This window comes from Bos indicus x Bos taurus, chromosome 27 (genome assembly GCF_003369695.1).
Source record: "Bos indicus x Bos taurus breed Angus x Brahman F1 hybrid chromosome 27, Bos_hybrid_MaternalHap_v2.0, whole genome shotgun sequence".
NCBI lineage: Eukaryota > Metazoa > Chordata > Mammalia > Artiodactyla > Bovidae > Bos > Bos indicus x Bos taurus.
Window position 1 is genome coordinate 1,163,687 of NC_040102.1, and position 25,435 is coordinate 1,189,121.

General features: G+C 53.3%; 1 protein-coding gene across 2 annotated transcripts in view; it reads left to right on the plus strand.

Annotated features, from left to right (window-relative positions):
• Positions 1 to 25,435, plus strand: part of DLGAP2 (DLG associated protein 2) — a 275,780-nt gene that overhangs the window by 195,735 nt on the left and 54,610 nt on the right. For both annotated transcript variants that reach the window (XM_027529990.1, XM_027529991.1), the window contains exons 5-6: positions 13,676 to 13,823; positions 18,131 to 18,347. In XM_027529990.1, the coding sequence (XP_027385791.1) occupies positions 13,676 to 13,823; positions 18,131 to 18,347 (365 nt within the window). The remainder of the gene's footprint in view (positions 1 to 13,675; positions 13,824 to 18,130; positions 18,348 to 25,435) is intronic.

Genomic DNA, 25,435 nt, shown 5'->3' on the forward strand with positions numbered 1-25,435 from the left:
TCTTGAGTGTTGCTTTAAGCCACTGAATCTATGATTATGTGTTATGTGGTGTGTTAGTCAGGGTTCTCCAGAAACACAGAGTGTGTGTGTGTATGAGAAAGAGAAAGATAGACAGGGGTTAACTGTAAGAAATTGGCTCTCATGATTGTGCAGGCTGGCAGATTCTAATTCTGCATGGCAGGCTGGCAGGCTGGGGTCCCAGGGAAGACCTGAGGTTGTGGCTGAAGGCTGAAGGCACAATTTCTCTTCCCCAAGGAGGTCAATCTTTTTTCTTAAGACCTTCAACTGATTAGATGAGGCCCACCCATATAATGGAGGGCACTCTGCTTTCTCAGTGTCTAAAAATTTAAATATTAATCACATCTAAAATCCCTGGGCTTCCCTGATGGCTCAGTGGTAAAGAATATGATTGCCAATGCAAGAGATGTGAGTTGAATCCCTGGTCCAGGAAGATACCCTGGAGAGGATAATGGCTACCCACTCCAGTATTCTTGCCTGGGAAATCCCATGGGCAGAGGAACCTGGCAGGTTATGGTCCATGGGATCACAAAGAGTCCAACAGGACTGAGCTACTAAAGCATGCACATCTAAAAAATGCCTTCACAGTGCTGTCTAGACTCAGTTCAGTTCAGGTCAGTCGCTCAGTTGCGTCCAACTCTTTGCGACCCCATGGACTGCAGTACACCAGCTTCCCTGTCCATCACCAACTCCTGAAGCTTGCTCAAACTCATATCCATCGAGTCAGTGATGCCATCCAACCATCTCATCCTCTGTCATCCCCTTCTCCTCCTGCCTTCAATCTTTCCCAGCATCAGGGTCTGTTCCGGTGAATCAGTTCTTAGCAAGAGGTGGCCAAAGTATTGGAGCTTCAGCTTCAGCACCAGTCCTTCCAATGAATATTCAGGACTGATGTCCTTTAGGATTGACTGGTTTGGCTGTCTAGACTACTCTTGACCAAGTTGCTGGGTCACACAGTCAAGCCAAGTTGGTACATGAAATGAGCCAACAGACATAGCAATGGAAAACGAATATGTGAAAATATTAGCCATGGTTATCTCTGGGTGGTGGACTTCTGGCTGAATTCCATTTTCTTTTAAATATTTTCTGAATTTTTTCCAAAATTATATGTTAGTGTTAACATAAGAAAATATATTGAAAATCAGTTTTATTGTCTTCTAAGCCTCCTTGTAACCTATAAGTACTGTTTCTTCAAAAATAATACCATATTTAAAACAAATTATCCTTGTGTTGTAAAGTTACTACAGTAATAAATTTATGCTCTGTGACTTTATTAGACTTTGCAGCTTCAAGTGGAATTATAATTTTATGTGGACTTTAAAGCCATAAAATGGAGCTTATTCCCAGCAGTGCTGCCATATTTTGTGTCTCCAGGGCTCATTTTACGTGAGACATACAGTGGGAGATGCTCGGGGAGAGGCGCGTGTCCTTGGCAGGGGTCGGGGCTTGGCATTATCACCAGGGAGCCTCTTCCTCGATGGTGCAAAAGGGGTGAGCATTTGAGGGCTGCTAGCCTGGACCCTCTCTGAAATCACTTCCAAGTCCAACACCCATCATGTGTACCTGGGGAGGAGCCTCTGCACTCCTGGACCAGACAGTGCACGGCTTTTCCTACACAGACCCCCTCCCAGGGCCAGACACTGCCCAGTACCGGGTGACTTCCGGCCACTGCAGAGTTCCCATACCGAGAGTCCTCTGTCATTTTCCTGCACCTTCGGTGTCATAATTCTTCTTTTCCATCTTCTGTGTCTTTCTCTACGTCCTGATTACATTATCACCTCCTCAGATGACAGTGTACACTCATTTCTTTTTATTATCCTGGTAGTGGTCATGCCGTAGCTCTTCAGCTAACACTGTTAGCTGACAGGGACTCCACTTATGATCTGTTTCGTGGTACAGTTACACTGTTATTTTCATTTCAGATGGAGGTGCATTTAGTGATTATCTCCAATCACAGCAGGATGCTACATACATTTTACTGTCAACTGATTCCTACATTTGTATGGTGACCATTCAAGTAGATGTTAAAGTCAGCATTTATCATTAGATATGGCAATAGTGAAAAAAACCTCTTTCTCCTTAAGTAGTAATAGCATGTACCTCTTACTTTATACAGTGGTAGGTAGTCAAACATTTAACCTATAAAATCAGCAGTCAGAAAATACAATGGAGTGAGAAGAATGGAAACAAACATTTATCTGCCGCGGTGGTTTTTAATTTCTGGTACTAACGGGGAAAACACAGAACAGAGTGGCTGTTGCCAGCAGAACAGAACGTGTTCTTCACATGCTGGCCCGGGAGTTTACCTGGTTCCCTGTTGGTCTCACTCTCCAGACTTCATACTAAGTCTCTCGAGAGCATAGAGCTCACCCCCATTTTCCTGACAGAGTTGGCGCTTAATAATGTTTAATGGATGGAACTGCTTTTAAGGAAATTTTCACTGGGGCCATTCTGTGGGGTTGGCTTCCCTGGTTGCTCAGTCTGTAAAGAGTCTGCCTGCAATGTGGGAGCCCTGGGTTCGATCCTTGGGTCAAGAAGATGCCCTGGAGAAGAAATGGCAACCCACTCCAGTATTCTTGCCTGAAGAATGCCATGGACGGAGGAGCCTGGTGGGCTACAGTCCATAGCGTCACAAAGAGTTGGACTCGACGGAGTGACTTTCACTCTCATTCTGTGGGATTGTCAGTGGTGATTTTTACTAAAACCTTGTGTCCCAGGCGTCTCCCTTGTTATGCTAATAATTGTCTTAAAAACTATTCCTGAAGGCCATAGAGAACCACTGAAGAAATTCAAGTCAGCTAGCAGATTCCTGTTCTAGAAAGGTTGATCCAACTGGGTGGACACCATCGGGTGTCCGTCAGGAGGCCTGGGGGAGTCACCAGGGCTGCCTTAGTGATGTTGTGTGGGTTGAGAAAACCGGCCTAGAGGCAGACGTCCTAGGGACAGAGTGGGACCCCCAGGGCTGTGACTAGGGCAGGGCTGGGGTGGCGTGCAGTGAGCGGCTGCTGTGAGGAGGGCAGGCATGGCAACGGCGCCGAGTCTGGCAGGGCAGGTGGCGCGCAGTTGCTGAGAGGGGTCGCCTCCACGGTCCCGGCGGCCGGGTGTGAGGATGCCTGCTTTCTGCTTCTGCGGGGTCAGTGGGGCGGGCGGCGCCAGAGGACAGCAGGCGCCCCCAGGAGACCAGCACTGCTGCGGTACCCCGCCTTCCTGATCGGAAGGCAGGGCCCACGGACAGGCAGGAGAGGCTGGGGGAGTGGCCAGGGTCTCAGCCACGTGGGGAGATGGCAGGGCTTCCTGAGGAAGGGCCGTCCCGGCCGTCCCCGTGCTGGACGGTCCAGAAGAGGCAGGGGCTGCACCCCGGCCCCCTCCCCGGGGCAGGCTGCTTCCACAGTGGCTGGTCTCACCTGTCACTCATGGACTCTCTGCGTCTTCCGTTCTCTTCAAAATCCGCGTTTTCTCACTTCCTTTTGTCGAGGGTTTGATGAAAGAGTCTCTGTATGTGGACTGAATTTTTCTTTGATCTCCACAACCCGGAGGTATTTAGTGTTAACTGCCGTCCTTTGTGTGCAGACTCTGCCCCCAGAGGGTGCTCCGTGCACACTGGCCGAGTACATGAGTCAGGTCTGTGCCGGCCCAGGGGCACCCGGGCAGTGTGTGTAGCTCAGTGAACAGCAGGTGCATAGATACCGAGGTGGTTAGTGGTGACGTACTGGTTGCCATGCTGATCGATCATCCTCTTGCTGCACCTATGGTTACCTGTTAGCCACCAGGCTGGTTAACCCACCAGCAGTGCTGGCTGTGCCCTGTTTCTTAGGCCTCTTCTTAATGTGTGCGACTGTGGGCTCAGAAGGCTGGTCACTGGAACACACACCCCCTCAGATGGGCCCCGAGAGCCCCTCCCGGAAGGGGCAGGCCTGAGGGACCCCAGCCCCTGATGCCCTGGCCTGGGGGTCCAGCCAGGCACTGGCCTGAGTGTGAGCGTCACGTCACGGATCTAGTCTGATTCCACTGCCCTCAGACGGGCGCCCGGGACAGGGCTGAAAAGGCAGCACGTCCTGTGACTGTGTCTCCGGGCCCAGGCCCAGGAAGGATCAGGACAGATCTAAGTGCTTCCCAGGCGGCTCAGCAGTCAAGAACCTGCAGTGCAGGAGACTCGGGGTCAATCCCTGGGTCGGGAAGATCCCCTGGAGGAGGGCATGGCTACCCGCTCCAGTATTCTTGCCTAGAGAATCCCATGGACAGAGAAGCCTGGCGGGCTACAGTCCATGGGGTTGCAAAGAGTCAGACACGACTGAGGGGCTGAACAACCACAAAGTCAGGCTGCGTGTTCCCTCAGAGTTCTCCAGGCAGGGCACTGCCATTCACTTTGGCTGGTGAGTATTTGATGAGCTCCAGCACATGTGGTCAAACTCTAGTCTCCTTTGCAATAAGCCTTCCACCCCTGCTGCCCCCGCCCCTGGTCTGCGTGTCCCGTTTCTGCATCTGCACCTGTGCACCCCAACATCAGGGATCCTGGGCTCATGCCCCCCATCTCAGTGCCCAAGCCATGTAGGGTAGGGCCGCCTTGGGCACAGGCCATCCGGCATGTTCCCTGGACAGAGCGCCTGAGTCCAGCAGACCCTGGTGTGCTCAGAGCTCGGCGTTTACTTCCCAGTGTGGTCACCCCGGGGCCAGCCCCAATGCAGACACAAACCCAGTCTCCATCACCCACAGGAAGATGTCTCACAAGTGTGTTTGTTGTTGTTTGTGGATGAAATGGATAAAAATGCAGGTTCTCTGAAGGGTCCCTCAGTGGGGCACCCGCGCACGCTACCCCAGTAGACCTGTGTTCCTCTAAGTGTCGGGGGTCCAGAGACCATCTGCCACAGAAGCGCCTTGGATGTTTATTGAAGTTCAGATCTGGAGCTGACGCCACCTATGTGACTCCACCTGGGGTGTGTGGTCCAGGAACCAGCAGGGCACTGTGATGCTGGGAGCTCTGGGAAACCTTCAGTGGGTATTTTCCTGTCGTCCTGACACTAGCTTTTAATATAAACCAGCAAGTGTCAGAAATTTTAGTAAAGAGAAAGGCTCCGTGCTTGCTTAAAAACCCATCTCAGACATAGAGAAAGGAGTGGAGCCCAACTGCAACGGAAGGCTCTCGGGGGGCAGGATGAGTGCCCGAGACGGTCTTGGCTGTCCCTGAGCGCAGCCCTCGCCCAGCGCGGCCCAGGGTGGCCGATGCCTCCGTGGGGTACTCTCTCCGTGCCAGGACGTGCACACTGCTGTGGCCGCTGTCTTGGTGGCCCAGCATGCACGGGCCGGCAGGGGCGGCCCTGAGTCCACACTGTCCCCTGCCTCCCTGGACTCCCACTCAACCTGGAGTGAGCAAGCAGTCTAGGCTGGCCGTCACCAGAGGGGCAGGTGGGGTGGCCACCTCACAGACTCACTCAGCCGCACACCAGGGAGGAGGGGGACGGCAACCCCCAACACCAGACTGGGGTCTCCCAGCCTCGAATCCCTGCTCTCCCCACCCTCAGCCGTCCCTCTGCAGGGATCAGAGAAGTTCTGTGACCACCTGGAGGAGGACAGCCACGTCTGCAGCCTGGAATCTCCCGTCCACAACCCACAGGGCAGGCGACCCCAGGAGCCTCTCATCCACAACCCACAGGACAGGTGACCCCGGGAGTCTCCCGTCCATGACCCGGACAGCAGGCAACTCCAGGAGTCTCCCGTCCATGACCCAGAAGGCAGGCGACACCAGGAGCCTCTCATCCACAACCCACAGGACAGGTGACCCCGGGAGTCTCCCGTCCATGACCCGGACAGCAGGCAACTCCAGGAGTCTCCCGTCCATGACCCAGAAGGCAGGCGACACCAGGAGCCTCTCATCCACAACCCACAGGACAGGTGACCCCGGGAGTCTCCCGTCCATGACCCGGACAGCAGGCAACTCCAGGAGTCTCCCGTCCATGACCCAGAAGGCAGGCAACACCAGGAGCCTCTCATCCATGACCTGCAGGGCAGGCTACCCCAGGAGTCTCCCGTCCACGACCCGGACAGTGGGCAACCCCAGGCGTCTCCCATCCACGACCCGCAGGGCAGGCAACTCCAGGAGCCTCCTGTCCATGACCCGCATGGCAGGCAACCCCAGGAGCCTCCTGTCCATGACCCGCATGGCAGGCAACCCCAGGAGCCTCTCATCCATGACCCGCAGGGCCATCGACCCCAGGAGCCTCTCGTTCACGACCTGCAGGGCAGGCAACCCCAAAAGCGTCTCGTCCACGACCCGCATGACAGGCGACCCCAGGAGCCTCTTGTCCACAACCCACAGGGTCATCGACCCCAGGAGTCTCCTGTCCATGACCCGGAAGGCAGGCAACCCCAGGAGCTTCTCCTCCACGACCCACAGGGCAGGCAACCCCAGAAGCATCTTGTCCACGACCCACATGACAGGCAACCCCAGGAGCCTCCCGTCCACGACCCGGATGGCAGGCGACCCCAGGAACATCTCCCGATGCTCGGCTCTGACCACCTGGAGGGAGCAGCCCCGGCTCTGTGTTGGCTCAGGAACTCTCCCGCCTGGTTGCCTGAAACACCGCCTCTGGGTAAGATGATTCCTCTCGCACCAGCGCTAGACTCCCTTTGGTGCCCGCCACCACCCCTCCTGGGCACCTGCGTCTCTCACCTCTGGGAGGGAACGGAGCGCGGCCCTGTCGTGACTCGGAGGCTGAGGCTGTGAAGGCAGGTCCGCTCTGGGACACACTGCTGCTCGGCGTCGAGCTCATCTGAGCTGCTGGTTTATCACACAGCTGCGATGATGCACCACAGGCTTTGAAAATGCGTGTGTAGCACTGAAGTAACACACGCACCCTCCGGAGGGAGCCATCTTTGTGCAGAGTCTGGATCACCTGCGCAGGGACCTTTGGGCCTGGGGTCACCTCTCAGGAAGGTGAGCGCCCTGTCATGAAATGAGTGGGCCCTCATGAAATGAGGCCCCAGAGACGCACAGGGGCTTTGCAGGATGCGAGGACAATGGCTGCGTTTGGTGGGAGTTACATGACTGCTCACTCCACGGCCTCGGGGCCTCCCCCACCCAGGGAGGCCAGGGCCCCTGGACGCACCGTGAGCCAGTGACGGGGCCTCGACTGGCTTCTGAAAACCCCTCCCGAATCATCACACTTCAGTTGACAAGTGACAGAAAACTAAACATGTTTCTTTCCATACCTGATTCCTAACCCCTTGACTAGGATATAACTTACAGACCATGCAGTTCATCCCCTTGACGTGTACAGCTCAGTGGCTTGTGGTATATTCACAGGTCCTTGTGATCCATGTCAGGATGTGGCTTCCCACTGAGGAGCCGCCCAGCTCCTCCACCCCAACCCGACAGCCACCCCATGTGCTCTCTGTCTCCCCGGTTTGCCAGTTCCGGACGTGCCGTGGACATGCAATCCTGCAGCACGTGCCTTCATGTTGGCTTCTCCCACCCAGCGTGTCTTTAAGGTTCCTCTGCTCTGTGGCCAGCGCCAGCCTCCTCTGCTGTTACAGCTGGGTAGTACTCCATCGTGTGGCTGCAGCACCGATAACTTCTCCCGCACCTCATCGACGTTTGTTTACACTTCGGGGCTCTTATGACAAATCCTGCACACGTCTCTCCGTGGACAGTTACCTTCATTTGTCCCGTACCTGGGGGTCAACCTGCCGGGTCTCTTGGGAATATCATGTGTGACCTTCTGGGGAGCTCCCAGACTGTTTTTAAACTGGCTGAACATCCTCTACTACTTAATACTACTCATTTTCAATGTATCCTGTATTGTGCAGTGTATATAAATATGCATGTTTGTATGAAATGTGTCCCTCATTTTAAGTTTTTCACGCTCATATTTACAGGCCTTGCTTTAATCTCTGAGGGCTTACAGGCACATCACTTTGTAACGAGAGCAGATTTTTTCATGATACATTTATTTCCATTGATGTTGACAGAGTGTCATAACACGGAAGATAAATAATTGAAGCTTTTCCTTAATACTCATCATTCTCCCTGATGTTTTCATCTCTCTGCTCTCCTTACCGTGGAGTCTAGTTCATAATCCTGTCTGCAGTGTTGCCACTTTTTCCTCAAAATACAATTCAGAAGTTCAACTATAAGTTAGTTTGGGAAAAAAAGAGGATGTTTGGAAAGACACCGGATCAGGAAACTGAATCCTACTGAAGCGTATGTGCTGCCTCTTGGCGGAGCCGGGGGCACCCTGGTGCCCTCGCAGACGCTGTCATCTGTGACGGTCCGGGTGTGGCGTCAGCTGTCGCCGGGGGAACGTGGCGTCCAGGAGGCACAGCTTCATCATCGCTCAGCGGGCTTAGAGGGCCCTGAAGCCAACAACGGACTCTTTTAATAGCAGAAATGACACGTGTGAGACAACACAGGAGGGTCTCGCGGCAGGAAAGACCTCCCTCAGAGCCGCTTTCGTGAAGCTGGTCCCTGCCAGCCCCCCATGCACACACCCCTGGCTGACACCCCCAGGCTGACAACCCTGGGAATGAGGAGGGGCGGCCAGGCTTCCGGTAGCGTGGATCTGCTCCGTGACAGGGGCCTTCACCCCGGGAACAGAGGCTGCGTCTCATCGGCGGAGTGTGGGTGGTGAGCCCTTTCCCTGCTCCGGGGGGTCTGAGAAGGCACACAGGTGAGGTGCGTGGTGCTGCGGGGGGGAGTCAGCCTCTGCCTCTCAGCAGTGAGGTCTCTAAACAAACAACCACTGAAGTACTGGGGCGGGTGAGCCAAGCAGAGGACAGAGGCCACGTCTGAACCCAGCGTGACCACAGGGCGCACCGGGCGGGAGCCCTGCAGAGCCAGCCCTGCCGCAGAGCACGGCCACAGCCTCCGCAGCGCATCCCTGCTGTTCGTCTGTTAGGACGCGCGTCTGTGAATTCGCTGTGTCTGCAGGGCGTGTGCATGGATGCACGCAGCCTGGCTGCCTGAGGACTGCAGGCGCTGCTCCCCGTAATCGGACCAACACGAACGGAGAGAGAAGCTTTGATGGAGACTGCAGTGTTGCCACGGTGTTAATTCTCCCCAGATCGAGGTGTCGATTCAGGGCAGCCTCCGTTTTTAGAGAAACTGCCAGGAAGAAAACGCGGAGGATCTTAGAAGAGCGCAGACAGTCTCGACAGAGAAGAGCCAAGTTGGGCCGGCCGCTCCGGCCGCTTCTCTCCCAGCCTGGGCCCAGCGTCCCTGCAGGGGTCCCTGCTGCCACTCAGGAGAGCGGTGTTTAGAAACCAAGGCCCAGTCCCGGGTGTGCTCAGTGCCGGTTCCCTTAGCGGCAGAGAGAGCTAGCACACGTGCATACCTACAGTCATTTATTTTGTTTATCCACTGGCACATGTACGACGCTAAACATGGATTCATACCCACGTCTCTAACTATAACCTAGTACGGCGCGGTTCATTCTAGCTTTCCCCCACCCCTTGAGTATCTGTATAAGATACGTTTAAATTTCCTTTGAGACTTTCTCTCTGAGCCAATCTGGAAGACTATCGTTTAACTTCCACATATTTGGGAATTTTCCAGAAATTCTTCTGTTACTGATTTCTAGTTTTATTGATTTTGGTCCAAGAACATACTTTGTATGATTTCTGTTCTTTCAAATGTGTTAAGGTTTGTTCTGTGGTCCAGAATACAGTCTGTCTTGGTGAATGCCCACTTGACACTCACCCGAGGAAAACGTGGATGATGCTGTGTTTTTGGAGGCTGTCTGCTCTTAAAACAGGGATATTGGTGTCAGAATAGACCAGGGTTGTTTTAGCCTCAGCACTGCTGATATTTGGGGCCAGAAAATTCTTTTTGGTTGACAGGTGGCTGTGACTATAGAATTTTAGTAGCATCTCTGGTCTCTACTCACCAGGCTCCCATCCCCAAGCTGTGACAACTAAATATTTCCAAGTGTCTCCAGTTGTCCCTTGGGGGTGAAACCTCTCAGGTTAAGGAAAACTCAAATAGAATAAACTGATGTGACTGAAGAGTGACTGTCGCCGTCAACACTTAAAAAGTCTGCTCGTCAAAACACTCCCAACAGGAAGGGGACAAGGCAAGCCACAAAGTGAAGGAAAATACTTGAATGAATATCTGACAAAGGATTTGAGTACAGAACATATAAAGAACTCCTACAAAACAAAACCAGAAATAACCTGGTTAAAAATGCGGGGGTAGGTGGAAAGTCTTTTCACGAAAGAAGATGTACGAATGACCAGTCATCCCGTTGTTACTCATCCAGGAGGAGACACCACTTCACTTTCAGTCACGGGCTCAGCTTGAGCAGCACACTGCGAGGGGGTGTGGGGGGGGGCAGGGGGTGGTCACAGAGGAGGAGGCCGCCCAGAGCCGTCACCTGCACAGCTCACAGGCACGTCTGTCTCGTCTGTAACGACCAGTGGCGTTTGTTTTTCTGTTCTGTGATTTCTATTTCAGAAAAAAAAAAAAAAAAAAACCACTATGCTTTATGATGACTTCACCTGGGTTTGCTCTTTTCCAAAAAAATTCAACTTTTGAAATGTTTTGTTCAGACAGAATCTCACGTGGAAAGGTGGGGGCCGCATCTGAGCACCCCTGACCCCATCAGCCCCCCGGGTGTGCCCTGAGACTCCTCTACCAAACTCCACAGACGAACCTGGGCCGCACGTCCCGCCCCCCGCCCAGGCCTCCTGAGGGTGGACCGAGCACAGTGCAGCGGGCAGTGACAGGGGCTCTGCGTGCGCCCCCCACTCCTGCACACCCTCTGAGCGCCCGTCTCCGCAGTGAAGGGCTGGCAGTGCTTTCCTGTGCTTGTGGCATCAAGTCCAGACTCCAGAGGGGGCTGCACAGTCCCCACTGGTCTTTTCCGGAAGCCGCTCCGCAGCCCACGTCTCCCCACAGCCCCGCTGTCCACCGCTGTGCACTGGGACCGTCGGTGATCCCGTCCACGTTCCGACCCTGTAGGCCCAAGTGTGCGTCTGTTGTAGTAGTGCCAGATTTAAGAGAGACAAACAGTGACGTCTGCCTTCCAGCTGGACGGTGCGTTCCGTTAGCCTCAGGGACACGTTTGGGACGATTGGGAACATGCTGCTAGTGAGAGTTACTTGCTGCTCCTCTGAACTCCACGTGTAACTGGGTGCCCCATGTTTCTGTCTGGCATCATCCCTCCATCGTTGCTGGCATCAGCGCCTGGCAGCATTCCGGGCACCTGCTGGAGAAAGTCTGCAGAATTTACCAGAAGGCACACAGGCCTCTCCCCGCAGTGCTTCTGGTTAGAGGAGGAACGCCGTGAGGAGCAGACCCAGAGCAGCAGGTCCGGCAGCCTGGGACGCACGAGGGGGAAAGCAGGGTGGGCGGGCAGCTCAGCCCCAAAGCCCGCAACGCCGCCCCTCATCTCGGTCTCCAGCCCAGGGCCCTCCCACCTTCCAGTCACACGGGGAACCGATTCTGAGCCTGACGCCGGCTCTCTGTCATCCTCGGGAGGCTCCTCAGGGCTGGGGGGGGTTTCAGCCGTCCCCAGAGAGAAGGTCCCCGGGGAGGGCCCTCTGGTGTCACTTCTAGGGTCTGAGCACCCAGCCCTGGATGGGGTGAACATGAGCACACGTTCTCCTGTGACTGCAGTTAAAGCTTAGTCTGAATATTTCCATATTTACACACTCAGTCTAATTATGGAAATAACCTGAAAAAGCACTTTCCCAACAGCCCCCAGGTCTGTGACCTGCGGGGCTCCGTGGCCTACCGAGTGTTTTGGAGGATGCTAAGCCACCATAATCAAGTGCGGATGAAGTTGGGGACCAGACCTTTGCAACCTCTGCTCCTCTGACTCAGCTGCCCAGATCTTGGGGCAAAAAGCATCAGTTTTGGAGCCAGGCTGCCTGGGCCCGGAGTCTAGCTCTGCGTTCGCTTTGCGGGCACCTGGGTGAGGTGGCTCCCCATTTGCAGTGAGGCCCAAGCATGTGGGGTCCCTGCGAGGACTGACGGGCTGGTACAGGGTGCTTCCAGGGGCCAGCATAACAGTACATCATGGATGTTCGATGTCTGGAGTCTGTGTGTGAAAGAAAACCTGAGGTTAGCTTTCTGTAGTGGCAGCTCGTCTCTCAGTGGCTGCCCAGGGCTGGAATAAAGAGGTGGTCGTGAGTTAGAAGACACATCTGAACGTAGAATCACAAATACAGAGTCCTGTGTGGATGCCACTCAGCCATAGTTCTGAGTCACCCCACTCACAGTGCCAGGCTCTGGGCTGGAAATCTGGATACAGAGATAAAGAAGACAGAGCCCTGCTTTTACAGATGCTGAGAACTTAAATGTGAGAATGTTGAATCAGCAAAGAGCGGTGTTAATCAGAAGGGAAAGCTCTTCAATTGGAAGTAAGATAAAAGTGCTAACTGGTAGAAACTGGAGTGTGCAGACCCCCGTCCAGACCCGGGCCCGAGCAGCGTGGGTGACAAGGAGTCCGGCAGAAACCTGGACTCTTTACGAGCCAAGGTCAGGGCAGCCCCAGGCCCATCTCTCTCCCATTTCCTTTCCTTTTCTCTTCTCTTCTCTTTTGGTCTGTTTTAAGTGGGAAGAAGGGATATAAGAGCTGGAATGTGTTATATACCTAGTTTTAAAACAAAGTTATCATTATAATAATTTGTAAATTGTATTCTATTAGTATCTAAAAATACATGCTATTAACTTTACCTGAAATAATGACCTTAAAATAAATGAGCTTCCTTAATCTGAACTTAACATCAAGCCAGTTTTCCCTCTGCTGCCCTATTTCCAAAGAAGTAAATCACCGTGAAATCAATTTACATCAAGGGCTTACTTTAAAAATCAGGGAACATACTGTGGTCAAGACATGGAGTCAGAATTAGCAACCTAATTTTTATACACAGGGCTGTGCAATTATCCTAGTTATCTGTCTCATTGTGATCCACAGTAGGAAAGAAGAATAAATCCATTATTGTTGTTCACATTTTTCCAGCTTGGGGGTCAAATAAAATACAGTGTGTCTTGATTGTGGAAAGACTGTCACCAAACCTGAAAGGAGCTTTATTTAGCCAGAAACGTCAACCCAGCTGAACCCTCTCTCTGCCAGACATCCTCAGGGTTTCCCCTATGCTTTCAAGATTTTGCAAAAAACAAGGAGGGGGACGGACTAGAGGAAATTGATTTTTAAGACTGTTTGGAAGGAAATGACCATTATGATGATAATATGGATTTGAGTTTTCAGTCTGCTCTCTGCTTCTATTGCATAATCTGGACAACTTCACATAAGTTAAAACGGCTGGCAAACCTTTGATTTTTTCTTCTTCTATTTTTCTGAGTGTGTAAAGTTGCCAAAAGCTACCCTGACCTTTATGAGACTCTCGTGGACTTCTGAGCCCAGTTTGCTCTGAGGCTGTGTGAGTTATCCAAGCTTTCAGGGTTAGGTTTCCCTCTTCGTGGAATAATCCAGATTTCACTACCTGATGATAAAAAGTCAGGTTTCGAAGCAAGTCTGTAAGTAGTCTGCCCCATTGGTGCTGATGAACCCACATCCATGAGCTCGTCTGTCAGGAATGTTACCACGAGCCCTAGATGCCCACCTCGCGATAGGGTTTGATAGCAGCCCCGGGCACTGCCACACATGGTCCCTGCAGCGATGCTCACGAGGCCTCTGTCTTCTCTCTTTCTCTCCTGTAGCCAGAGCTACCTGCAAGCTGCCAGCGACGGGCCTGCCAGCCACGGGCTGGACCCCTCTGCCAACTACAACTCCCCGAAGTTCCGCTCCCGGAACCAGAGCTACATGCGAGCCGTCAGCACCCTCAGCCAGGCCAGCTGCGTGAGCCAGGTGGGGCCCCCTCCCGGTCTGCCCCCTGCTGCAGACTCAGGCCTGAGCCAGGTGGGGCCCCTCTCCTCCTGGTCAGCCCCTGCTGTAGACTCAGGTCTGAACCAGGTAGGGTCCCTCCCCTCCTGGTCAGCCCCCTGCTGCAGAGTCCCAGCCAGGAGTGCTCCTGTGCCATCATTGCACTAGGGAGCTCCGTGGGCGTGACGGGGCCTTTGTGACCAGTCGTTCTCACTCCCAGCCCCTCTGAGCAGGGCTGACGGGAGCGTCCACCGCGTTCCCCTGCAGCACCCCCCACACGGAGCAGCCTCCTTCCCTGGGCCAGGCCCCCCATGCGGAGGGTCTGAGCCCCACCCAACGGGACACACAGGGCCCCATAGCACCAACCCCCTGAGGTCGCTGGTGTTTCCATGGACAGACTGTCCCCGCAGCTGCAGGCGAGCCATCAGGTCATGCCCTGTGTTGTTCTCTGAGGACACAGGCGATCCAGACCACCCCTGGCTCTGCCGCCTGAGGGAGGGGGCCCCGCAGGAGGGGACCCACAGAGGGGCGCTCGGGAACCTCTCCCCGGCCCTCACACCCTCGCCACCACTGTGCTCACACCCAGCCTGGCTGCCGATGTTTCTGGACCCAGCGCCACTGGGCGTGAGGGAGCCACAGTGGGACAGCTGTCTGGACAGGTGGGCTCTGGGCGCAGTGGCTCAGCTGCTCCCTAGGCGGGAGGGTGAGCCAGCCCAGAGGCTGAGGGCAGGAGGGGCTCCCATCTAGTCTCTGCTCGCCTTCCTGCGGTGGCTGCCTTGCTGAGGCCCCTGTGGCCACATCCTGGTTCCTGCGAGTCTCTGTGTGCTTCATCCATGCACCGTCCAGATCGCTCTGACAGCTGCTCAGTTTGCCCAGGAACCCAGGCGCTTTGCTGGGCGTGCAGGGGTTGGGGGGGGTCGTCAGGAGACCGCAGGGCAGGGGGCACCCCACTGCCCCCGCAGGAGCAGCGTCCGCCTTCCCCCACGGCCGAGCCTGCCACCCGCTCCTCCTGCCTTCTCGTTGTCTTCACAAAGCAGTGTCAGTCTGAGTGTAGCTTCTTTCTGTCATGCATCCTTTCTCTTTTCACTGTGGTAAAATATACCTAAAATCCACAACATGTACCATCTTAACCGTCTTGCAGTGTACATCCTGTGGCGTTTGGCACGTCGCATTGTTGGGCAGCCACCCCCACCGTCATCTCCAGAACGCTCTCATCTTCCTAAACTGAAGCTGTGCCCACGCAGAGCTGGCCCCCCGCCCCCCATCCCCTCTCTGTCTCCTCCCCGGGACCTCACAGGAGTGACTCTCACAGCGCTTGCCCTCCGTGTCTGCCCTGCTTCGCTTTCCTCCGTTGGGTGCCTGTGTCAGAACGTGCTTCTCCTCTGTAAGGCTGAGCAGCACGCCGTGTGGATGGCCCACACTGTGCCCACCGTCTGTCAGCAGACACTGTGTTGCTTCCGCCTTGGCTGCTGTGAGCGACACTGTGTGGACACGGTGTGCGAGCGTCTGTCGGTGTCTCCGCTTCCGGTTCTCACGCTGCACGCCCTGTTCCTGCGGGTGCAGCTGTGGTCTCCCGAGGAAGCTCCGTGCCAGTTCCCGCAGCGGCTGCCCCTCTTTCCAGCGCCAGCAGCTGCGTCCAGGGTCCCGCCCCCCGCCCACAGCCACCACCTCGCTCTGCAAGCGCCACCATCCTGACCTGGGAAACCCGCCCTCAGCATGTATCGGGCTCTCTGCCACTAGGAGCCACGTTCCTCACCATCTTCTGATTTTCTCTTCTCTGGTATCTCGAAGCCCACGTCCTCCAGAAGCAGTTTAAGTGCTTTCCTGCTCTTGCAGTTGACTAGAGAAGCCAGCACTTCAGCCCACACTGATTATGTGCCCCTCTGACTTTGCAACCTCCCGAGACACCCCGTGTCAGGCTGAACTGCGGTTTGAGTCGCAGAGTAAAATGCCCACTTTTCCAAATCTCCCTCGAGCTAGTCAGAGAAAAGGCCATTTTAGTTCCAGTCTAGACCAGCTGAGGTCCTTCTCAACTGCTTATTTGTTTCGGGGAAAAGTCCCCCTCATTTGAAGGGCCTCGCTGGTCAGCTTTGTGGCTGAAAGCACTGGCCGAGCGGTCCTCACTGAACGCCCATCCCTGAGTGTCAGAAGGTACCCGTGAGGGTGATGGCACCTCTTCCAGAAGGAGAAAGGCCCTGGGCCTGTGGGTTTGCAGCAAGGGGGAACCTACCAAGACCCCGTGTCGGAACTGGCGGGCGCGGGTGACCCCACACGGTTTCTGGCCTCTTTAGGTTGTCTGACCTGGGTCTGTGACGTAAATGACATGAAACAGTCTGAGACTTTCTGATACAGTTCCACATGAGGGAAAACCTGGGTCGGAAGGAGTCTGTACTCCAGGAAACGGCATACTTCGAGCCAGAGTGAGAGTGTTTGGGATGCATTTCCCTCCATGGGCACCAAGGTGACTGTGCTGGGGTGTCGGCATCTGTCTTTGCCCGAACTCGTCTGCCACTTTCCAGCATCAGACACCCTGAAACCTCTCGCGTGGTGCAATCGCCCGGGGGTCTTTCTCTGGTCATTTCTGCCTGAACAAACTCAGTGTCCCCTCACTCTGGGCTCTGGGTCAGCAGTCCTACCTTTAAGACCCCGTCAGCAACTTCCTCCCGGGCCATGCTCACTGGGATTTGTCCAGTGAAGGGAGCGCTTGTGAATAATCTCAAGTGTTAATAGAAGCAGGGAGCCAGGGAAGCATCTCAGGTAAGTGCAGAGACCCAGGCCCAGGTCTGTGATTAGAGGTGGGCAGAAGCTGTCTTCTCTGATGAAGGGCAAATCCAATTCTTTACCTGCTTTTACTCTGTGAACAGTTAGAGGAAAAGGATTGATCTGGTATTTAGAACAATACTTTTTAAAATTTACCTGTCAATGTAGCAGGAGTGTTCAGCAAGTTGTGGGTCATGTTCCAGGGGTGGAGTGAGTGACTCAGCTGGGCGCTGGGCTGAGACTGTACCCAGCCATGGCCTCTGTGAGTACACTGCCCGCAGGCGTGGCTGGGGCGCAGGGGGCAGGCAGGGTTCCTAGGGCAGAGGCCCCCTGCATCGGGGTGGTGGGGAGACCAGCCTAGGTTTCCGGGCCCCTCCATGAGCCCTAAGCAGGGACCCAGCAGGTCACCCAGGAGAATTGTCTTGGCCTCTGCCTGAGCCCCAGTTCCATGCAGAACTCTGGCCCTCCATGTAAGCGTCTCCACGGGCATCTCCTGACCGGCTTCCGTGTTAACACGAGGTGCCCTGGGAGGCGGGGTTTGGGGAGGAGCCACCTGTCCAGGTCCCCCACGAACCGGGCCTGGGAGCAGCTGCAGCTCACGGGCCCAGCCCAGAATCTTCGTTCCTACAATCCCCACTCCCCCCACCCCCGCCCCAGGCTCTTCAGCCTGCTCTGTGTCCCGCTACCGAGTTTCTGTATAAACTCCTAGACATGGCTCCTGGGAGGCCCCAGAAACCTCAGGAAACCGCATTCCGCGAGGACAGCACACGGAGGCCCTCCGCTCACCCGCAGTCAGGCCCCTGGAGCGCGGCCCTCAGGACCCGCGCTCTCCAAGGCCCAGTCACGTTTCGTAACACAGGGTCCCAGGGTGACTCTCTACCCAGAAATGAAATGTCAGGCTTGAGAATAACGACTTTACCTGCTGAACCGCCAAACTCAGGGCAGACACTACCAGCCCACGCTGAAGAAGGGGAGGGACCCAATGGAGTGTGGGCGGCGCACCTGCATTGTGAGAGACCGAGGCACCTCCAGGACACGGGCTGGGGCTGCCTTCAGGGACGCAGGGGCAAGCTCGTGGCCGAGCAGGCGTCCGTGTCCTCAGCCCAGGGCACTGGGCTGAGCGGAAGCAGAGACAGCCACGCCCATGGATCTTTGTGAGCACAGCGTCCATACCTGGCTTGTCTGAGCTGGAAACAGCCTGGGCCATGAAAACGGAAAAAGAAGGATGACGAATACTTTGCACAGTGTGCTAACCTTTAACCTCGCTGTTCCTCTTGACCTCAATGGTAACTGCCAGTCGCACTTTAAAGCTCTGCCTCGGGGTCTCTAGACTTTCCAGGGCACAGTGGGAATTGGTGGGTTTTCTCAGCGTTCCCCGAGCTTAATGGCTCCCAGTGTGCCGACTTCAAATTAATTAAGCTGTGCATGGCAGGCGGTGAGTGCCTGCGGGTGAGCTCTGAGCGCTTCTCCGCTGGCGCGTGGCTGTGGCGCCTGGCCGGGCCGAGCCGTCAGCTGCGCTGTCGTTCTTCCAGATGAGCGAGGCCGAGGTCAACGGGCAGTTCGAGTCGGTGTGTGAGTCGGTCTTCAGCGAGGTGGAGTCTCAGGCCATGGACGCGCTGGACCTCCCGGGATGCTTCCGGACACGCAGCCACAGCTACCTGCGCGCCATTCAAGCGGGCTACTCCCAGGACGATGAGTGCGTGCCCCTGACCATCCCCACTGATGCCGCCTCCACCATCCGGCCCACAGGTAAGGGACGCCCTCTGACCCATCCCCCAAACGGACAGGTGTGGGGCACCTCCATCCTCACGGACTGGGGTGAGTTCTCTCCAAACATCTGGAAATTTTCCAGCTTACGTTGGTGACACAGTGCTGTTTGCAGTGATGTTTTGAAATGTTTCTTTCCTGGATTACTTTTCTTTTTCTTAGGATGAAATCTATCGATTGTCAAGGTTCCTTATAACAGTCAAGTAGAGTTTTCGTAAAGTTTTGTATATGAAAAACATTGATGTTTGGGAGGTGATTGTTTTAGATACCGAAGTTGAATAGACAGCAGTAAAAGCTCAGCTGACGTGCAGTGACGTGGGGTCCTCACCGCAGGCCCAGCCCGAGTCTGCACTGGCAGATCCGTCAACACGATGCCTGCCGCAGAGCAGACCGTTCGTGGAACTGAAGGTCACAGTCTCCTTCAGTTCTTGGGGAAAGCCAAGATAAATTTGATAATTTATCACCTAAGCTAAGCATCACTGTCTAATGTTTCTGTGCACTGTGCTGGTTTATGCAGCACCGTGAGTAAACACAGCCCGGAGAAGCCCACGAAGCAGCCAGCGATCAGAGTCGCCGAGCTCCGTGATGGGAAGAGCGTGGGATTTGGACGCCTCGGGGCTGGGGCGGGGATGATCCTGAGGAGGACTGGAGAGAAGTGGCCCCAGTTATTGACGGCTCCTGGGAGCCAGGGCGGGGGCGGGCCGTGTCACCCGCCACCCGCCCACGACAGAGCTGCGCGTGTTTGAAGCCAGGACAGCTGGCAGGACGTGGGGCGATGAGCGGGGCTAGGTGTCGCTGGGATCCTGCGGCTGCCTGGAACCTGCCCTGTCACTCATGGAGCCTGCAGGTGGGAGAGGGCTCACCAGAGTCAGACCTGTGCCGCCGCCTCTGGGATCGCGGGCGGGTCAGCCTCGCAGTCTCCTGCTCCTCGGTGTCCAACTCAGGCAGAAGCTCTGAGCACGTGACCAGGTCCGCCCGAGGGTTAGGGACCTTGGAGTGCCGTGGGGCCTCAGTGGTCTTTTCCAGTTGCCTGTGGCTCTGAGCAGAGGCCGTGATGCCCCCATGCTCCCGAGCCCAGGGGTCAGGGTGGGCGCCGTTCTGGGAGCCGTGCCCTGCAGGAACCAGGGCCCACTCCACACAGGGCTGCAGATGCTGAGGATGTTGGGGGCCCGTGGGGCCCAGCCCCAGCTTCCCCTGGAAGCACCCCGTGTCTGTGACGTCAGGGACCAGCCCTCACGCTCTGCCCTTGTGGGGAAAAGTGTGGAAAGTGAACTAATTAGAAACTTAAGGAAGTTTCTATCTTACTTACTTACTTATCTTATTTACCTTACTATCGTTGCAGATTTTTAAAATATGCTGTAAGAGATAATTACTGATAGGTTCACCAATATTCGTTGAGTGTCTCCTACAAGCAAACAATTAAGCACACTCTTGGTCTTCAGAAATGCTCTGAAACGATAATCACCTGGTGGAAAATGACTGTCTTGTTTATAGAGCTGTCACTCCAGAGGAATAAATATAAAACAGATTTCACAGACATAAGAACCAGTGCAGAACTCAAACTAAAATTCTGATTTATGTACATATCATTTTACCAAGTATTACCAATACATCTTGGTATTCCCAACATGTATCTACCAAATGTATTAACAAAAGAAAAAAAACGCTTCTCTTCAAAATTTCTCCTGAACATTGGCCTAGTTATAGAGTCAGAATTCTTCCAGAAAACAGTGGGGGAAGCAGAGGCAGGCATGCCTTCCAAAGTTAGGGAGTGGTCTGGGGAATAAGAGATGAGATGGATAACATCAGGAAAAATAGCAAGTTGCCTTGAAATAATTGATTTATAGAATTATAAGCTACCTTTTTTAAAGGTGCAGACGGATCCTTAATTCCTCCCTTCCCCTCTTTTACTCTAAGCATTAGAAATTGAATATTTGTAAATTTTTCTCTCCTAAATAGAATAGTGATGGTCTACAGCAACAGAATACTTAATAGGATTGTGAAACATACCAAAGAAATGAGACGCCCCTGTCTGGAGGTGAGGCAAAAACAGGGTTTCCATGATTTTATGTTGAAATACTATTTGGAAGATCATGCATTTAATAACTATGCTTCGTTGATGTGTGTGTGTGTGTAGAGAGAGAGAGATTATTTTGACAAGTGCATTTTCTTTTATACTCCTAAAATTAGCTTTTGAAAATAATTCCCCAAAAAGTTATTCAAAAACATTCCCAGTGATTATTTTGAACAATAAGATGTACTTAAATGTCTCTTTAAGCCTGAAACATAAAAGTCGGTGTCCATTGGTTGCGTCACCTGTATAAACGCAAATGTGTAATGTTGATGTTCATCTAACAGTAATTAAACACCAAGCGTGTGCACGAAAGGGCCATTAGCAGTTTCGGAACGTGTATCAGGCGCTCCATTCTCAGCGCTCACAGGCTGATGCTGCCACTGAGCGTTTCTCTCATCTGGGGCTTGAGTTCACCTGTGATTTCCCTCCACCCTTCAAGATGGGTGACGATGCAGCTGAAACAGAGACTTGTCATCTGATCTCCAGGGACCTGAAACAGGACCAGACTCCACCACTGGGCGCTGGGACCCATGGCCGGCACGACTCTCCAACCCACTGCTTCCCTCATCACCAAACACCCCACGTATTGATTAGAGTCCTCTCACTAAATGAAGTGGTTTTGAAAACATCTACTTTCATTTCACACATGGCTTCTTTCTCATCTGTGAAGTGATTTATCAGATAGATTTACTTGTCTAAATATGCATTTCACCCGATTCTTCTAGGGAGGGAAGGTTATTGATATCGTGGAGGAAAACAGTGTAAAATTGGATGATAATGATTTTTCTCTGGGTCAGAAGTTTTCTCAGCGTACGTCAGCACTGATTCCAGGAGGCATTACCACGGAGGGAAAATCCATACCAGGCATGATGGAGGAAACAGCCGTAAACCTTTTTTATCTGGTGGCTTGTATTTCTGCAGTAACTTGCCTCTCAAGCGTTCCTGTGATCTCGTTTCCAAGATGCCTCCTGCGTGTGGAGTCTCGCATCTTCCTGGGCTCTGGCCGCATGACTTCGGCCCGCTCCCCACAGCACCTCCCCTGACTCCCGCCCTCTGGCCTTCCACTAACCAGGACACTGGTAATCCCGTCAGGCCATCATGATGGTGGGCATGGTCAGTCACTGCAGGAAAGAATTGTTTAAGAACTGTGGATATGTGAGCCAGTCAGACTTAGCACTTAGCATCGTAAACCCTAAATAATCAATGATTAAATAAATGAATTCATGCATGTGTAAATAGGTGGAAGAATGCGTCACTCGGCTAGATCCCAGGGTGCAAGTGCTGTGGGGCTGACCGATCGGCCCCCGGCAGCCCACCCCCGCCGTGTCACCTCGTGGCTGCGCCCCCGGCCTGCTCACGTGCTGAGCACACTGACGGCCCTCCGTGCCCTTCTTGCTGGCCCCCCCTGCCTCCTGCCCCACTGCTGCATCACCCCTCCTCGCAGTCTCTCACTTCACATGCTGTTGCTGATCCCAGAATTTGCTTTTCAGATATTTTTTTGCCTAATTCTGAGCTATGCTTTTGTTATCAACTCAGGGGTCATTTTTTCCAGGAAGCCTTCACTGATTTGCTCTTCATCTAACTAGTGTAGGAGCGAACACAAATGCCTTCCCTCCCACCCCCAATCAGATGAGTTCCAGCTAAAGTACACACTTATTAAAACAGAGAAATCCTAATTTTCATTTATTTCTAAAATGTACTTCCCTTTTAAATATATAGACATATCAGATTCCACAACATGTAGCCTACTGTGCATGTATATGTGCTAAGTTGCTTCAGTAGTATCTAATGGACTCTTTGAGACCCCATGTACTGTAGCCCACCAGGCTTCTCTGTCCATGCAATTCTCTGGGCATGAATACTAGAGTGAGTTTCCATGCCCTCCTCCAGGGGATCTTTCTGACCCGGGGATTGAACCCGCCACCCTTAAGTCTCCTGCATTGGCGGGCTGGCTCTTATTTACCTCTAGTGTCACCTGCAAAGCCCTGCAGCCTATGATAGTGGGTCGTATTTACTCTCAGTATATACTTACATCATTTCATAATTATGTTTAGAAAGCATTGATACTATGGCTTTTGTTTCTTATAATGTGTTAGTTAAAAAACATTAAATTAAAACCAGTTATTTAAATTTACAAAATTATAAAGTATTCTGAGAACTTTTAAAAGAAAATAAGTTTACTCTCGGGAAGAAAGAGGTACTGTGCTGTGCTCTTCAGTCAGATCACTGGCTGTCAGGAGTCTTCTTTCCTTGCAAGGAGGTAGAGGATGAGCCAACGTTGGAAGTCAGAGGAACGTGGCCACACAGTACTGTATATATATTGAGTGTGTTGATTATCTGTACATAATCATTTTACACATGCTGTCTTCAAAATGCACTAAAAATTATAATGTACTTGTTACTTTCAGAATTTCGGGTTTTTATTCACTGCTTCTTCTTTCCAAGAAACACTTTGACAACTTAAAATGATGTGTTTGGACTCATACCTAGTGGTTTCCTCTTAGGTATTTCTATTTTCTGGAGAATTAGCCTTTAAGAAAAATTATCCTTTGAAACATCATTCAGAGGGGAAGAGAAGGAGGCTTCCTGCAACCTGCTCATCTTACCCATCTGTCTCTCCTGCCCAGTTTCCTGGTGGCTGGTTACTTTTGCTTTGGACTAGTGGTTGAGGACTGGAGAAGGCGATGGCACCCCACTCCAGTGCTCTTGCCTGGAAAATCCCATGGATGGAGGAGCCTGGAAGGCTGCAGTCCATGGGGTCGCTGAGGGTCAGACACGACTGAGCAACTTCACTTTCACTTTTCAGTTTCATGCATTGGAGAAGGAAATGGCAACCCACTCCAGTGTTCTTGCCTGGAGAATCCCAGGGACGGGGGAGCCTGGTGGGCTGCCGTCTGTGGGGTCGCACAGAGTCGGACACGACTGAAGCGACTTAGCAGCTGCAGCAGTGGGTGAGGACTAAGGCACTGCTAGTCCAAGAAATGCTGGAAAACTGGACATGTGATACCGGTGATGGTTAAGTTTGTGTCAGCCTGCCTGGGCCTAGGTGTTTAGTCAAGCATTATTCTGGGTGTTGCTGTGAGGGTGTTTTTTGACACGTTAACATTCCCATCACTTCATGGGAAATAGATGGGGAAACAGTGGAAACAGAGTCAGACTTTATTTTTTTGGGCTCCAAAATCACTGCAGATGGTGACTGCAGTCATGAAATTAAAAGACGCTTACTCCTTGGAAGAAAAGTTACAACCAACCTAGATAGCATATTGAAAAGTAGAGACATTACTTTGCCAACAAAGGTCCGTCTAGTCAAGGCTATGGTTTTTCCTGTGGTCATGTATGGATGTGAGAGTTGGACTGTAAAGAAAGCTGAGCGCCGAAGAATGATGTGAGAGTTGGACTGTGAAGAAAGCTGAGCGCCGAAGAATTGATGCTTTTGAACTGTGGTGTTGGAGAAGACTCTTGAGAGTCCCTTGGACTGCAAGGAGATCCAACCAGTCCATCCTAAAGGAGATCAGTCTTGGGTGTTCATTGGAAGGACTGATGCTAAAGCTGAAACTCCAGTACTTTAGCTACCTCATGCAAAGAGTTGACTCATTGGAAAAGACACTGTTGCTGGGAGGGATTGGGGGCAGGAGGAGAAGTGGACAACTGAGGATGAGATGGCTGGATGGCATCACTGACTCGATGGACGTGAGTTTGGGTGAACTCCGGATGTTGGTGATGGACAGGGAGGCCTGGCGTGCTGTGATTCATGGGGTCGCAAAGAGTCAGACATGACTGAGCGACTGAACTAAACTGAACATTCTCGCATCTGAGTGAAGCCGATTGCCCTCTCTAATGTGGGTGAGCTGGGCCCAATCAGTTGAAGGCCTGAACAGAACAAAAAGCTAACCCTCTATGAGTAGGAGAGAATTCCTCCAGCCTGACTGTTCTCCCTTTGAACTTGACCTGAGAGACCAGCTTCTCCCAGGTCTTGGGCCTGCTGGCCCTTGGATGGGAACTGACCGTCGGCTCTGCTCAGCCTCCAGATGGGCCCCACCTGGAGGGCCCCACACAGCTCGGGTCTTGACAGGCTCCATGGTCACTCGAGCCAGTTCCTCTCGTAAACCTCTCTCTCCATGTGTGAACACCTCTTCTGGTCTGTTCCTCTGCACAGACGTGACTAATTCAGTATCTACAAAGATTATTTCTTCAGGTTCTACATTTTAAATGGTCGTATCATTTACACAGGAACTTTGATCAGCAGCCCTGCACTCTGGCCAGCAGCTTGACCTTAAGGAGACAGACTGGAATCTTCTGTCCTGTGGCTGGGGTTAGGGGCCGGAGTGGTCATTAAGATGGGAGGCATTTTCACAGATGTTGAGAAGCTATGCTTGTAAAATGGTCAGTCAGGTAGATCTAAAAGTATAGAAACACCATTTGCTTCTGCAGGCTGGTGGTTCCTGACCACCACGTGGCAGATCTGACCTCCCCTGGGGACCGGGGACATCAGAGCAGGACAGAAGCCACCCGGCGGCTCAGGCGGGTCCCGAGGGCGCCCCTGCGGCCGGGTCTGGGGCGGCCAGGGCAGTCGGTGTGCAGGAGCTGCAGGACAGGTGAGTTCAGGAGGAGCACTGAGGGACAGGTGAGTCCAGGTGCAGGAGGAGCACTGAGGGCAGGAGCCGGGGAAGCCCCATGGAAGCAGGGGCAAGAGGCCGAGGGGCCCTCGGGACACAGCAGGCATGGAGCTGCTGGGCCCGGAGCCTGTCCCGACTGCCAGGTTAGGGGCAGGTCGTTCAGGGAGAAGGTGCCCGCTGCTCACCTGGCAGGTCTGCAGCTGAGCCCTGCAGGAAGCATGCTGAGGAAACTGGAGAGAGACTCCCACAGGGGCCATGGGCTCTGCAGCTGAGGCCCCCAGCTGGGATCCATGGGCTCCTGGGGGACCCCTAATACGTTCAGGAAGTGAGGGGGGATAAAAAGTGGATCCTTAATTTTTCTAACATCTTTGTTGTTCCAT